At 52.6% G+C, this 16119-nt stretch overlaps 1 protein-coding gene across 2 annotated transcripts in view; it reads left to right on the top strand.

Moving 5' to 3' along the window:
* The first annotated feature begins 1310 nt into the window (after nt 1-1310).
* The window catches only part of Gfra2 (GDNF family receptor alpha 2), a 97361-nt gene continuing 82552 nt past the window's right edge, over nt 1311-16119 (top strand). Inside the window, exons 1-3 of one of the 2 annotated variants that reach the window (XM_059273356.1) lie at nt 1311-2051; nt 7264-7578; nt 13234-13317. In XM_059273356.1, coding sequence (XP_059129339.1) covers nt 2012-2051; nt 7264-7578; nt 13234-13317 — 439 coding nt within the window. In that variant the 5' untranslated portion in view covers nt 1311-2011. The remainder of the gene's footprint in view (nt 2052-7263; nt 7579-13233; nt 13318-16119) is intronic. The other variant, XM_059273357.1, reaches the window with a different exon arrangement.

Raw genomic sequence — 16119 nt, 5'->3', positions numbered from 1 at the left:
TGTAAATTCCATGACTGAAACACACCGGTGAGCCGGGCCCAAAGACAGATGGATCAATTGTCCCCTTCTTCTCCGCTTGGGGAGGATTTCCTATCCGGAGGGGTCCCCACCTGCAGCCTCGGGACCCGGGAGTGGCCAGCAGCCCCCTGACTAGCTCTGGGGAGCCCAAGCCATCTCTGTGCGGGGTGGGGCTTGGAAGTGGAGGCCTCAGTGCCCTGTGTCTTGGGACACCCCAGTAGGTTGGGGTACGAACCCAGGCTAGTTCCCTGGCCTCGGAGGAGGCAGTTGGGACGCCCAGACAACCTTCTTTCTGGTCCAGGGGATGAGAGACCAATTGGGAAAGGAAAGTCTGGAATGGCTGCAAAGCTGGCGTGCGTGTGTGTTTGTGTGTGTGTGTGTGTGTGTGTGTGTGTGTGTGTGTGTCTATGTGTTGGGGGGTTTACTGGCAAGAGAGGCGCCAGTGAGCAGTGAAAGTTCCCAAGCTCTGCATGCAGAACACATGTGTAGGAGCTGGACCCAGGCATTCAGGATGCTCTCCTGCTTGGAGGGCTGGCCTGCAGGGCATCTTTGGGAACCCTAGTTCCTTTGGGGTGCTGCCCAGACCGGTTTCCCACGAGGGATACATCATCTTGCAGAGAGTGATGCTCTCTTCCAGACCTCCACCAGGCCGGGGCTTTTCTACTGCCCTGCCCCCCCCCCCCCCCCCATGCATCCAGGATGGCTCCTGCACCAGGGGCCTCAGTGTACCCCAGCCTCACTCAGCTTTCCCAGGCTTCTGAGACCTCATGGCCCTGGGGGAGTCCAGTGTAGGGGCAGTGGCACTTGGGGGGCGCAAGCCCTCGTCTAGGGGGAACGAGACATCGCATGGAGAGGAGGGGGCGTGGAGGCTTCTCGGGCTTCGTAGGTTTGAGCGGTAGACACTAGCTCGGGGATCCAGTCGGTTTCTGGCCGAGGCGGCAGGCTAGTCCCAGGAAGGGCGGACAGCTAAGCAGAGGAAGCCAGCGGTGGAGCTCACCCCTAGGCCAGTGTTCCCTGGCGCCAGCACCACCGCCGCCTTGCTGCTACCACCGCCGAGTCTCCACCACGGCTGCTGCAGAGTGTCGCTGCTCCGCCGCGCTCCGCTCCCGCGCTCCGAGCTGCCAGCCGCCAGGGAGCCGGAGCGCCGAGCCCCGGGCAGAGGAGTGGGGAGAGGCGTGAGAGCCTGGGCGAGGGAGCCGTGAAGGGGGAGGGAGCGGGCGGAGGGAGGAGCAGGGAGAGAGGGAGTAGGGAGGGAGAGGCAAGCGAGGGAGAGCGGAGATCGAGAGCAAAGAGCGAGAGCGAGGGAGAGGAGAGGGAGGGAGGAGAGAAAGACACACGCAAGCACAAGCACCCCGGCACTGGAATTCCATTAGAAAAAAGTGAGCCGAGCAAGGGTTAGCGGGAGAGATTCTTTTTTTTTTTTTTTGAATCTTTTTCTTCGTCTTGGTGCCAAAGAAGCGACTCTGGTCTCCCGTCCTAGAAGCTCCTACTGGATTGCTCCTTATCCGTCGGTGGATTTCTTTCCTATTTGCATTGATTTTGACCCCCCTTCCTCGTTGCTTTCTTCTAGCCCTTCACTTTCAGATCGCCTCGCCCCCACCTCTCCAGTCCCCTCCTGGGAAGTGCAGGGGAATTGGACCCGCGGGGACTCACGCCTTCCCGGACGCGCGAAGGGCTGGGCTGACCTCAGGACTAGTCTGTTGGCTTAGAAGGCAGCCAGACACATAGCTACGTGTGTTTGATTTCAGTGGCAAGGGGGACGTCGAGAGGCAGGCCCACCACCACCCGCCTCCCACCCCACCCCCTCCAGCCAGCAGCCAGAACCCCAGGACTCCGGATCTTCCACCGGCGGCCCGGCGGGATCTCCGCATTGGATTTGGGGGTCATTATCTTTGCTTGGCCGTTATTATTATCGTTGTCATTTTATTTTTATTTTTTAAACCCAAGGGAGAAAGACAGACACACACACACACAACTGTGGGATTTATTTAACATGATCTTGGCAAACGCCTTCTGCCTCTTCTTCTTTTTAGGTGAGTACCTGCAGGTGGCGAGTCTGGGGGCCACACCGGGCTGCGCGCGTTCAGGCGCCCTCTGGAAGCTGGGCACAGGGGTGGGGTTGGGTTGGGGGCTGCAAGCAGGGCGCCGCGGGAAACAGTGGGAGAGCGCCGTGCTGGGAGACTGGGCCGGGGCTCCGGGGGAGACTCCGGGGAGGCGAACAGCCTGGCAGGTTCTGGAGGAGGGAGCCGTGCGGTAGCTGGCTGGTTGCGCGGAGGACTGAGAAGGAGACTTCCAACATTCAAACCATCTCCGCACGCACTCACGCGCCGCGCGCGCACACGCTTACTTGCAGGCGGTGATAACGCTCATTTCTCTCAAAATAATGGGTTCAATTTGCAGCAAGTTAGGAAGAAAAAAAAAATACAACTCTTAGTGTGGAAGAAAGGAGGGAGGGGAGAGGCTGGCGGGTAGCTATCTAGCTAGTCTCTCCTTTCCTGATTGCTCTCTGAGTCGGTGGGTTTCTGCAGAAGGTCCTGGTTTGGACGTATGCGGGGAGCCCTTGTAGTCACCTCCTACTTGCCAATCAGCCTCAGGAAAGCACCCCATTTCCCCACTCTCAGGAGCACTTTGCAAGTTTCTTCCTACCTATTGCCTCCTTTCCCACCTAGACCCAAGCCAGATGGATAGGCTTGAGCGCAGGCTTGCAAATGGGTGTTCAAGGCCTTCTGAGCAACCGCCCTGGGGCCTGGGGCTAGAGGCATAAGGGAAGAGGCCAAAGTTTGCTCCTTGGGAAGAAGAAGATGGAGTGGGGAATGTTTGCAAAGGGGGAAAACAGATCTTAAAGACCACTCACTGCTCATTCGGTAAGCCCCCTCCCTCTGTGACAGGGAGGAGTGGCTGCCCAGCGGTTCTGAGCTCCAGCAGAGAACCCCCCCCCCTCCCCTAATACTTTGTAAAAGCTCAGCTTCTTGGCAAGCAAGGTCTAGGGATATATTCTGATTTCCTCTTGCACAGGTGAAGAAAAGATGTTTACAAGGCTGTGTGTGGATTCTGTGTTCTGGAAAGTGTGTGTGTGTGTGTGTGTGTGTGTGTGTGTGTGTGTGTATGTGTGTGTGTCATCTGTTTCAGCACAGGTGCTGTTCTGGGGGGGTGGTGGTGTCATGGCTTGCTGGCAGTCCAGAGTGACTTAGGCTACCAAGCAGGATTAGGGGATCACCTTTACCTCCAGCAGAAAGGGGTATGGATAACCCAGACAGGGAGGTAGACTTTGCTGATGGAAGCTGTGCATGGTCTAAGAAGTGCCCTCCAGATTGGTCCTGCAGATTTGTAGTCTGGTAGAGTCAGTGTTGGCTGTATCCCGGGCCCTTTGCTTGCTCACCGACTTTCTACCTCCTAGCTATAGCACTCCCAGGGGACAGTGCCCTGCCCTGGGGCGTGGCCTCCACCAGGCTTGCTTTCACCAGAGGCAGTAACCCTGTGTGGTAGGAGGGACAGAGTAGGAGGGCAGAAGATGTTCTGGGCTCATATTCATCCTGCAGCCCTTCCTATCAAGCAGCCTTAGGGAGGTGGACTCTCATTCTGAATGAACTGTCACAAAATTTGACCTTTTCTTCATTGATGGTCTGAAAACACAGCTTTCTGGGGCTGAGAATGATCAGAGGCAAGAGGAAAAAAAAATTGCATTTCAGGCAAAACCAGCCAGATTGCCTGCTGTTGAATTGTACCCTACCACCATCAAGGATGCATGCTTCCAGGTGTAGGGGTCCTCTCTGAAGGCCAGCAGTAGAGGAGGACAGCCCCCTCCAGTAACAGACCCCAAGTTGTACACGGGGGGGGGGGGTTCCTAGCTGAGGAGACTGAGGAGTCAGCTCTCCACAGAAGTGGCTCTGGTCATCCTGCACATAATGGGTGTGTATGGGTATGTGAAAGCATGTGTGTGGAGTATGAGCAGAGAGCAGAGATGTCCACCACCATCTGCTATCCAGGGGCTGAGATGGGAAGAGGGCAAAGTGGGAGAGGAGAGGGTTGACTGGCATCTCCTTGGGTCATGACTCTTCAGTCCCTTCTCCCTTGAGAAGTCCCTTTCTGAAGCTGGGCAAAGGGCTCAACTGAATGACAGACTGTGGGATTCTGAAAGGCTCTGATAGGACAGGATGGAGCGATGTGAAGGAAATTTAAATCCAATGGCCCCTTTCCTGGCTAGAAGACTATAGTTGGGAACCAGTTGGAAAGTCAATTCAGAATGGAGATTCCTTAGCATCTTGAGATTTCAGCCTCACGTCGGCAGTTTGGCTGGTGGCTGGTGGCCATGGTGAAGAGTCGTGTCTCCCCTCACCCCCGCATCCCAACAAGGGCCTTCAGATGCCTTTTCAAGGGCTCTGAGTGAGATCTAGTGTCAGAGGACTGCAGTGGAGAGAAAGGCCTTTTAGCCCAGCCAACCAGATTCCAAGTGTTGGCATACATGGAGAGAAGGTAATGGAGAGAGTGACTGGAGCAGAGTGGGCAGAGGACCCATTCCTAGTGGCATTCTAGCACACATCTGGCTCTTGAGAGGATGCTGGATGCAGGAGGGCAATCTGGACCTCCACCCTCCTCTCCCCTGTGTTCCTTGTTAGGAACTGTCCATTCTTGATAGATCCAAGTTTTCTTCCTTCAGACCAGGAAGCCAGCTTTCTCTTGATTCTTGGCTAGCGGCTCCTGGTTGCTGAGATTCCCTTCTCTGGCTGGGCTTGGATGCTTCTGGGAGTTTTGAAGCTGAGTCCCAGAGGTGAGGACAGTTGGTGAAAGGATATCCTGGTCCTTTGCAGAGCATATCACGAACATCAGTTGCCAGGATGGGGAGGCCCTCGATGTTGGCATGGGAGCCAACAGAGGCTTGTGTTAAGGACATCCTAGGGACTCTGGGCTCAGTTTCAGGGCAGGCAGAGTGAATTGCTTTATCGCTTCATTCTCTGGGCCTTCTAGCCGGACTTTCAACCTGTGTGAATTCCGAGGCCTTAGAAGACCCAGGATGCAAGCTTGTCCCATTCTGAGCCTCCCTCGGACAATTCAGCCTTTAGCTCAGTTAGGTGGAAGGTGAACTCCTGCTGCAACCCCGGGACAAGTCAGTGGGAGCTCAGGATTGGCTGACGGAGAGGGGCAGACAGGTGCAAGTTGGGGGCGTGGTGATTCAGCTGTTCCTGGGTGGCCCAGAGGCACTAGAGTCCTGTAAAGCGATGTAGGAATCTGCTGAAGCCTAGAAAGAGAGCTGCTACCTCAGCGTTTGTGGAGGACACATCTAAAGGTTAGCGCCTGGGCAGACCTTGCTTCCAGTAACTCCTGCTCCGTATAGGTTTCTACCTCATGTTTCGTCTCAGTGTGGTTACGTTCTTCAGCTGTTTCTGTTCTGGGACAGGAGTATGGTCAGTGAGAGAAGAACATTTCCTTTGCTCTAACTGGAGCTGCATCGGGAGTCCAACTCCCCTTCATCTCCTTTGCTGTTTCCTTGTGGGAAAGGCCCGAGGCCCATTGGGAATGATTTCTTTCCCCCCAGCAGGGGATCTGGGGAGTGATAGGCTTGCTGTGTGCAGCTCTACCTGTAGGTGTCGCTGTCTCCCTGCAGTAGCTCCCCCATGAGCAGGGCCTCCCAGGGAGAAGGCCTGAGAGCGGCTGGGCAAGCATGGGGTGGGGGGAATTCTGCGGTATTCTGAGGAAGGGACCAATGGTCTAGAATTTTATTCTGTTTTGGAGTGGGAGGGAGTGGAGGAAGTCTCTCAAATTATTCTTTGGGTCTTTTGGAAGGCAGTCGTTGCTCTAGCAGTGGAGTGGGGCTTTTTTTGGGGGGGGGGGCGGGGGGCGGTTTGCAGGGTCTGGAGTTAGAAGTTTAGCAAGCACAGAGAGACAGAAGATGTCGTGCATATCTGGAGGAAACCATTTTGGGAGCTTGGCTTTGAAGGGGTCTGGCCAGCTTCTCTCTGCCCTTCATGTCCAGTCTTCAAGCCCCTCCCTTCTGAGGATACTGTTGGAAGCAGATAAGAGGGGTGGGTTAAAGCCAGCTCAGGCTGGAAGGCAGGGCCTGGAGGAGGGACGTTCTTTCTTTTTCTGTAATTGATTGATTATTTTGCTTTTGGAAGGAATAAAAAAAATTAGGTATTTCAGGGTAGTATAGGGAGGAAAAGAAGGAAAAGGAGGCTCAAAGGGAAAAGGCGATGAGGTATGCTGAGAACAGAGCCCCTGGGAGACAGGAAGCAAGAGAAGATGAGAGCTGGAGGTGGCAGAGGCTAGTCCTGATAGGGAAGGAGCGCCAGGGAGAGCAGTTTTGCTCCTGTGCTTGGCCCGATGCATTCTCTTTTGCAGGGGCCTGGGGTGGAATTTGGCCATGCAGGCATTTGGTCAGGCCACTGTCTGGTGTGAAGTTGGCGAATATGGAAAGGCAAGTTCTAAAAGGGGTCTCTGCTTCTCCCTCCTGGGCCTCCTGGACCACAGGGTGAGGCTGGTTTCTGGTTGTCTTCTAAAAGCCTAATGATATGGAAGGATGAGGCTAAGGGATAGAGGGGGCTTTCTGCCTCTGTGTGTGTCACCTTGAGTTCTCTCCCTCCTTTGAACTTGAACTTCCCTGGAATATGATGTTGAGGCTTGCTTCTTGGGTCTCTTTAATGTCCAGACCGTCTCTGAAGGTTCACTGACTTTTAGTGCCTTCAAACCAAGGCCTTGGATGGAGCAGAAGTTTGTAGGTTGGGAGTTGAAGTGAGATCACTCTGCACAAACCCTACCACGCCTTGGTTTTTTTTTTTTTTTTTTTTTTTGGTTTTTCAAGACAGGGTCTCTCTGTGTAGCTTTGCGCCTTTCCTGGAACTCACTTGGTAGCCCAGGCTGGCCTCGAACTCACAGAGATCCACCTGGCTCTGCCTCCCGAGTGCTGGGATTAAAGGCGTGCGCCACCACCGCCCGGCCTACCACGCCTTGTTAAGGCCGTGACATTCTGTCTGGACTATTGGCATGTTAGCCCACCTGCAGTTTTCGGTGAAGGCCTTCCTGGATTTATCCTGAGGTGTTCCACTGCCTAGGACTGTACTCAAGGAGGAAATGAATGTGAACCATGGCTGTAGGGGAACATGGCTGACTAGGTTGGGCCTGAGCTGACCTTGATCTTGGTGTACTTTGGTATAAAAGCGGGTGAGAAGTTCCTTCAAGCCTTAGGCCTGCCTTGGGGTCGGAGACTATGGTAGCCCTTATTCATGCTTGTCTTCCCTCCCCACTACCCAGACGAAACCCTCCGCTCTTTGGCCAGCCCTTCCTCCCTGCAGGGCTCTGAGCTCCACGGCTGGCGCCCCCCAGTGGACTGTGTCCGGGCCAATGAGCTGTGTGCGGCTGAATCCAACTGCAGTTCCAGGTACCGCACCCTTCGGCAGTGCCTGGCAGGCCGGGATCGCAATACCATGCTGGCCAATAAGGAGTGCCAGGCGGCCCTGGAGGTCTTGCAGGAAAGCCCACTGTATGATTGCCGCTGCAAGCGGGGCATGAAGAAGGAGCTGCAGTGTCTGCAGATCTACTGGAGCATCCATCTGGGGCTGACCGAGGGTAAGCCTGGGTGGGCCCCGAGGAAGGGTGGTGGTGGCTAAAGGAACGTATCCAGCCCGGGGGTCAGAAAGGAGGACTTGGTAGAGGGTGATCTGCTCTGCTCCCTGTTTTCCGCACAAGAGAACCTAGAATTGAGGGGAAGTGGCTACCCCTCCTAGGAGGACAATGGCGATGGAGAAAGGACAATGGCCAGGATGGAGGATGAGCTGGATGACGGGATGCAAGCCAGGGCAGCATGAAGTTATGCCCAGGAGAGGGAAGAGGCACCAGGCAGATAGAGAACGGGAGGTACCAGCCCCTGCCACTCTGATGCCCTGTTGCCTGGAGCTGAGCCCAGAACCTTGTTCTCTTCATGTGGTCTCTGGGTCCAATGGCTGACCTAGGCACTTGATACAGAGCTTAGGAGCTCAGGATGGGACATGAACAACAGGTCCTAAGTCTCTAGGTAAGCTCCTCCCAAGTCTGCCCAAGGCAGAATCTGAAAGCCCCTCCCCCAGTGACACCTCCTCAATACTCCTCCTCGGTCCAGACAGGGCCTTGAGATTTGCATATACTTCAGGATGATTGGTCACCTTGGCCAGATGTTCATTTACTAAGTCAGCAAGCATTCGTTGAGAGTGCATTGTTGCTTTGTGGTGCTGGAATAGTCTAGAATCTGGTGTTGTCTTTGCCTTCATGGAACTTATAGCCTGGGATATACTGGAGTGCAGTAAAGAAGGTTGAACTTGCCATTTGAAGGCATAAGTGTTGTGATGGAAGAACCCAGGGCATGGTGAGATGCCTCAGACGGGCATCTAAGCCCTTGTTAAAAAAAAAAAAAATCTAAAGAGCCTTCTGGGAAGGTGCTGACTCTAGGCTGGGATGGAGTCACCACCCAGGTAAAATACTAAGAGTGGGCAGGTGGCGGGAGAAGCATGTTAGGGTCAGGCCTGAGAATTGAATCTTCAAGAAGAACTGGAAGTAACCGGACAACACAGAGTGTGGATTGGAAGGGTTGGGGGCTAGGAGGAAAGAGACCTGATGGACAACAGGAAGCCTGAATGATTTTAATTCAGATTTCAAGGGAGCTGATAGATTGATACTCCAGAAGAATGTCCATGTAGTTCTAGGGAAGATAGTCAGTTGTAGGGACTGTGACCCCAGGCAGGGATAAACACAGGAACAGACAGGGCAACCAAGGGGAAGACAGACGTAACAAGGTAGAATCAACGTGTTTTGGCAACTACTGCCTATGAGCTGGGAAGGGAAAGCGTGGCCCTGGAAGACCCCCAGCTTCTTGTGCCTGCAATGGCTTTGAGTAGAAGAAGGCAGGAGGTGTGGCGTTTCTCTGGGGCTCCCTACCTGTCATTGGGTCAAGCCCCACAGACATGCAGGCATGGAGCTCAGGGGAGGATATGGTTCTCGAGAGACTCTGGAGTGTACACGAGCCTGTGTTGAGAAGCTGGAGCTAAGACAGTGGGTGCAATCACAGAATGAGGGTGGTGGGGGAGCTCCTGGACCACTGTCGTTCAAGGATAGGCGAGGGAAGGGATGCACACAGGTGACTGGGAAGGATCTGGAAGAGGACTGGGAGGACCATCAAGGAAATAGAGGACTCTCAACAGCTCACACACTTCAGCTCAAGCAGGAGAGAGACTGAGGTATCCCTGCTGCCACTTGGGTAAGCCTCCTAGGAGGCTTCTGGGGACAGAGCCCTGGTTAGGGAGTGATTGGAGGCAGAGGGTTGGACATGATGAATATGGATAACTTCTCCCAGATTTTTTTTCTTTTTGTAAAGAGAACAGAAGGATGACCTATTTTCTCTTTTAAAGGTGAGAGAAGGTGGGGCTATCTAAACCCCAAAGGAGGAGAGGAGTGATGGAGAGGTTGGGGGAAGACAACAGGAAGGTTCTCTGTGTATTTATGCCTCTGAGAGTGAGGACAGGGGGTGGGTCCAGGGACAGAGCTGGCCCATTAGCCTAAGATGAGAGAAGAGTTCCCTTGTAGAGTACCAGAAGGGAGGGTGAAAGGAGGGAGGAGCCTAGCTACAGAGTCCTAAGAGAGAGGGATCCCCAGCAGTCACCAAGATGGCTTCGATAAGCTCTGAACATAGGAAGTGCATATGTTTAGTCATGGTATTACTGCCATCAAGAGCAGAGTGATTCCACAGGCATTAGGTGTCTACTTCTCTCCAGTCAACTCCATGGAGATGACTTTTGAGTTCATTCAATGACCACCTGTGAACTCTACTGTATGCCTCCTTGGGAGCTAGAAGCCCTGAAGAAGGCAAGGCTGTCCTAACATACATGCACTTCTCCACACATGACATGAGGAACTGTATACCTAATGGCCTGCCTCTGGTATGCACATCATGGAGCCTCTTGCTTTTCGGAGTGGATAGTTTTTGTCTTTCGTTTTCATTTTCAGAGGTTTTAAAAAGTATTTATTTTGATTACTTTTAATTATGTGCAGGTGCCTGCAGGTGCCCATGGAAACCAGAGGCACAGGATTCTCTGGAGTTGGGAGTTACAGACAGTGTGAGCCTGCTGGGAACTGAACTTAGGCCTTCAGACAGCTGGTGGAGGTGGGCTAGCATGGGTTGTGTCGCAGCAGATAGGGGAAGTGATGGAACTGACTAGAAGTATCTCGGGCTGATTGGATTTCTTAGCAGGAGCAGCCCTCTCGCCTTGGTGGCTCCCTTTGGCATTGTCTTGCCAGTGTGCAGGACAACCCGTGATCAGAAGCAGTAGGAGTGAAGCATTTCTGTGTGATGGCAGCAGTGAGCGCGATGCTGTTTGGATTGATTTGTCACTACCTTGGGATCTTCAAGGCCCTCTTGGACTTGGAATACCTCACTGCACATGGCTGTCTTTGGTTCCATGTTTGGAGATGACTTTTGAGTTCATTCAATGACCACCTGTGAACTCTACTGTATGCCTCTGAGGGTATGGGTCCCACAGAAACTGTAGAACCTATGCTTGTCATCAGAGGGTTCCAGAAATACACTCTGGCTTGCCCCCTTCTATGGACACTTGCCCCCTTCTATGGACACTTGCCTCTTCCCTCTAAGAGGCTACCTCTTCTCCTAGGTCTCAGGTTCAGGATCCATCAGGAGAGGCCAGGAGGCCTTTGAGCAGGAGGTTATATCCCTGTGAGTGATAAGAGTTAATAATTCATGGTAAGGTTGAGTCATTTTGCTGGGGGAGGCTGTAGGTACCTTCTCCTTACACCTTAATAATGCTTAGTAGTTGGGCTGAGCCTGGGGCCCAGGGGAGGGCAAGACCCACTGAGAGAGGAGAGATGGGATGGGGGTGGGGAATGGGATCTTCCTCCAATTCTTGGTTTCCCTCTGACCCTGAGGTCAGTTGTACTTGCCCAGATTTTTGTTTCCTCCATCCAGTGCCAGAACCCCACACCTGTAGCAGGAGCTGAGGTGGCACTGGAGGAAGGGGAGCCAGTGTGACAGGCATATGACCCCTGAAGATGTGGCTACTGAGTTTAGGGAGTCAGAGCTGTAATCCATTGACCCTGTTTGTAGGGGAAGCTAAGTCACAGGGGTAGAATGATTGTCCAGGGCATACAGCAAGCTGGTGGCTGAATCCAGGGTCCTCACACCATATCCAGGTTTCTTTTGGTTGTGCTGAGGGCGATCCTGTGGCTGGGAAAAGGGCTGTGGGGGGTGGTGGTGGTCTCTTTTTTTCTCGTCATTACAACCATGCATGGCCATAGTGGGGATGTCACCAATGGCTGCTCCAAAGGTGACTCTAAAATTCGGGGTCCCCGATCTTTAGACCATGAAGAGCAAAGCCCCACCCCATGTGTCAGTACCCAGGATCTGCACCCTGGATCTGGTTTCAGTGGCCCACACTTGACGTTACCTGGTGTTCCCAGCAGCAGGAACAGACCATTTAAATGATAGTGGGCATAGAGAGGGAGGACCCCTGGTTAGCCAACAGGGTGGACTGTCCTGCAACCAGACACAGGGCTGTGTTTCCTACCGTCGGGCAAGGGGGCAGTTGGGCAGTGCAGGGGCAGCAGAGCTCTGACCACAGGGCCTATTGAAGAGCCACATGATTCTTGGGAGAGTGTCAAAAAGTGAGAGAGCATTGTACTCTAGTACTACCGCCCCAGGTCTAAAGTTAGGCTCTGCTGCCTACTAAGCAACGAAACCAAGTCACTCTGGAGCAAGTTACTTCCCTCTGTGCTCTTTGCTCCTTGTCAGCACAGTGGGAGAGCAATAGCACCTACCTCTCAGAGCAGCGAAGAAGAGAGTAAGTTAGTGTGTCTGAAGTGTGTTTGGGGCTGCGGCATGCAGAGAGTGCAGTGCAACCCCCAGGAGTCTCCCAGGAGAGAGTAAGTTGAGCCTCAGGGGGTGCAGTGGGTGGCACTTAGACCATGAGAGGCAATGGAGGAAGCTTCGGGCAGATTCTAGTGGGGCACACACTATGTGTGTTGGGTGCTGCCTGGCACGCAGCATTTCCTATGAGGCAAAATGCAGGCTGGAACTCCTCTCAGCAGGAGGGAGTGAGCTCCTTCCCCAAGCTTAGGCTATCTTTGCCCAAGGTTGCAGGTACCTTCTTTCATAAAGAAAGTACTCAGTAGCTCTGAACCATCCCAGGGCTAACTGGATCTCGAGTCCCGCTTCTCTGTGGCCTCTTGGGCTGGATAAAGGAACCTCTTAAGGGGCAGTCTCTGCTCCCTCTTCCAGGGACATCCTTCATAGATGCTGCTCACCCAGGCGCTCGGTAGGCAAGGGTGCCTGCCTGTGGCGCCCGGCCCTGCTGGATAGGAAATCAATGTGTGAGGCTGGGGGTCACCCCCTGTCTGCCCCTCCCCATCACCACACACTCAGTCTGCGCGAGTTTGCATTGATTTCTCCTCACTGGTCAGGTCTCCTGGGGATATTTCCTTTCTTGCAAGGTGTCCGCTGAGGGTATGGGATTCTCGATAATGTGGTGGTGGTGGGGTCTCCTGGGCACCCCGGGGCCATTTATTTCCGGCCGTTCACTTGCCTTTCTACTACAAGTCTCTGATGCCCTCTGAAGCTTTGAGGAGGCACATGAGACAGCAGGTCACGGAGAGGTTAGAAGGATGTCTGTTAGAGGCCAGGGAAATAGGCGCATGGGGTCAGACCTTTCACCTAGTGACTTTCGACCTTCCTAGGTAGACTCTTTCTGGTGACGTGGCATGAGGCAAAGGGGAAATTCTGAGTGTGGGTCTCCAGGAGACCACGTGAGCCCTGGGTCTGCCACACGAAGCTGTGTGACACCCCCACTCCCACGTGCTACGCTGCTGCGTTACCCACGAGCCTTCTCTTGTGAAACAGGGACGTTGAACTAAAAATTTTAGTAGGACCTCTGTCTCCAGATTCTGCGATTGGCACTTGACCTTCCCAGGGCTACGGTTTCTCCCAGACTCCTTTAAAGGGGGTCGGTCCTGCAGGGAAGTCACATGGCAAGCAGTCACACCTGCTCTAATTGGTGAGACATAACTTGTCTCTGTGCTATGAACTTTCACCCCTAACTTGCCTGCACAGCATTTTCCACTTCAGCAAGGGCTGGCCTCCCTCACATCCTAGATGGCTTGGGGTGTGTTAGTAGAATTTTCTTAGGCAGAGTTGCTGTCCGGTGGTTTACCTGAGAGGAGCCTGTGTCTCATGCCCTGCCTCTCTTCCAGGTGAGGAGTTCTATGAAGCTTCCCCCTATGAGCCTGTGACCTCACGCCTCTCAGACATCTTCAGGCTTGCTTCAATCTTCTCAGGTAAGTGACCCTCTCTGGTGCTTGTCCTGTGTTTTCCTCTCATCCCTGTGACGTAACCCATTCATCTCTTGGACTCAGGTGTCTTTCCTGGTCTTCTGTTGACTCCACTCTCTGCCTGCTTGCTCCTTACCACTTTTTGAGCCTTGGCTCCTGGCTTTTAGGAAGCTCCCTGGCCTCCTTCCTTCAGTAGTGACTGGAGTTAAGCCTCTGTCTGGCTCCTTGATGGTCATGGATCGATCTTGAAACCTGACGCCGCCCGGATGTTCTGTCACCCATCTCATCCCCATCTCTCGTTCTGCTTCTCTGGCTCTTCTGTTTGGCACGTTCCTTGTTCAGGTTGCTTACCAACCTCTTTGTGCCTCAGTTCCCTCACTTGTGAGTGAGGAAGTCCCTATCTGCTTGGGTTGGTAGTGAGTCATTGGACTGTAAAGCACATGGCATGCTGAAGGATCCTTGTGTGTGTTCTGGAAATCCTGGTCATGTTTGTTGTTATAGATTGAGGCTCTTTCATACTAAACACCCAAATCCAACATTGCTTTAAGATTTAAAATATGTTGAGTACCGAGATGATGCCGCAGGGGGCATACTCTACACCTGACCTTATGTGATGGGGCAAAGTGAAAAGGCAGGTGTACTGAAAATATTGTATAAGAGGCCCTTCAAGCTGTGTGTATCTGTATGCATGAAACAAACCAGTTTTGTGTTTGGGTCCCATCTCTGTGACATCTCATTAGGAATATGCAAATAGCCCCAAACCGGTGACCATCTGAGATGCTGAGCATGTCTGGTCCTTAGCAGTTCAGATAAGGTGTACTCAGCTATATTAGTGTCCCCACCATCCAGTTTGCTGTGGGTTTCCTTTCCACTGCTTGAGCCACCAGAGAGGCATCTGAGGTGGGAATCGCCTGCTCTTGGGTGATTCCTTGAGGAATGAGAAAGACCATGCTGGCCTCTTGCTTTGCCTGTTGGGCCCATGCTCGAGAATGAAATGAGGGATAGAGGAGTGATTGAGCCAGTAAAACACTCACTTTGCAAGCATGAAGACCTGTGTTTGATTCCCAGCACCCATGTAAAAAATGTTGGGCATGGTGGCACAAACTTGTAATCCCAGGGCTGGAGAGGTGGAGGCAGGAGGATTCCCTGAGGCTTGCTGACCTGCCATCCTAGCCTAATTGTGAGTTCCGGGTCAGTAAGAGACCCAGTCCCCATGAAGGTGGATGGGATTCCTGAGGGTGATGTCTAACAGTATCCTCTGGCCTCTGTATGCACACACACCTGTGCATACATGAACACACATACACACACCTGTACATGCATGAATGTCCATACACACACATATACATGAAAAACATTAGAAAAAAGGACTAGATGAGGTTTGTTACCCTTTCTTCTTGTTATTCCCTCCTGTGTTTGGGAGGTGCTGGGGCCAGCATTCTCCATCTCGGAACTGTTCTCTGTCTCTGTCTCTGTGTGTGCGTGCATGCGTGCGTGCGCGTGCGTGCGTGCGTGTGTGTGTGTGTGTGTGTGTGTGCGCGCGCGCGCGTGTGTGTGTGTGTGTGTGTGTGTGTGTGTGTGTGTGTGTGTGGTCAGCTCTTACCAGCTCTAGTGGCCAGACTAAAGCTTGTTCTTTGAATCTGAGTACAGGGATCTGGGCTCCAGGCTTTGGCACGTTTTAGGGCTCCTATTACTCTGAACCCTGGTTCTTAACAGCAGCAATGGGGACACTTCAGCCTTGTCAGCAGTTTCTTCTGGTGTGTGTATCATAGAATGTTTAGCATTGTCTGAAGAGTTGTCTCTAGATGCACTTACACATTCCCAAGGTGTGAAAAGCACAAATGTCTTCAGACACGGCCAAGTGTCCCCTGTGGGGCAGACTCACTGCTTGTTAAGAAGCACTGCCCCAAACTGTGAGCTTCTTAGTCTCTAGAACAATGCTTCTCAGTTGCCTTTTATTATTATTATCCCTCTAAGGAGGGAGGAATAATTCCTTCAGGTAGAGAAATTAAGTAGCAAAAAATAAAGTTTGTGTTATAAGGTTGAGTTTTGGATGGCCATCAGCCACTTGGAATGTCTGTTTTTGTGTACCCAGAAGACCAAATTGCTACTTAGACACGATACCTTCCCTTCCATCTGAAGATACCTCCTTTAGATGACCCTGAGGGGGGTGGAGTGTGTGTCCCTAGTGGGAGAGATCCGGGATTCTCATAAGAAGGGAGGCTTCGGCCAGTGTATTTGTTGTGTTCTATTACTATACAAAATTCTTGATGTCATCAACTTAGGGAGGAAAGGCTCCCTCTGGCTCACAGGTTCTGAGGTGTTAGTTCATGACTGGTTCACTTGCTGCTGGGCACCCACGGCTGTATGTTGTGATGGCTGTGGCATGGATCCAAACTGTTCACTTCATATCTGGGAACTGAAATCGAAGAAGAGAAAGAGATAGGGACTCTCTAGTCTCTTTGAGGGCACACTCCCAGTGATCTAAAGACCTCCCACTAGGTCCTAACTCTTAAACTTTCTACTCCATCTCATAGTGTCAACCTGGAGAGCAAGCCCTTCATATATATATAATCATTTGAGGCCATTTAAGGTTTAAACTATAGAGCTAGGCATGGAGCCAGAAGCAGGAGAATTGCTGGTTTGAGGCCAGACTGGTCTACATAGTAAGTTTAAGGGAATCCTAGGCTAACAAGAAGACCCCATCTCAACACAACAAAACAAACAAAATACTCAAACTATAGTAGCCAGAGAGTGGTCATCTGGACATGGTCTTGGGCCCTTGTGGTGACTGGGGATGGTAGAAGT

This window comes from Peromyscus eremicus, chromosome 9, assembly GCF_949786415.1.
Source record: "Peromyscus eremicus chromosome 9, PerEre_H2_v1, whole genome shotgun sequence".
Taxonomy (NCBI): Eukaryota; Metazoa; Chordata; class Mammalia; order Rodentia; family Cricetidae; genus Peromyscus; species Peromyscus eremicus.
This window is presented reverse-complemented; position numbering and strand designations above follow the sequence as displayed.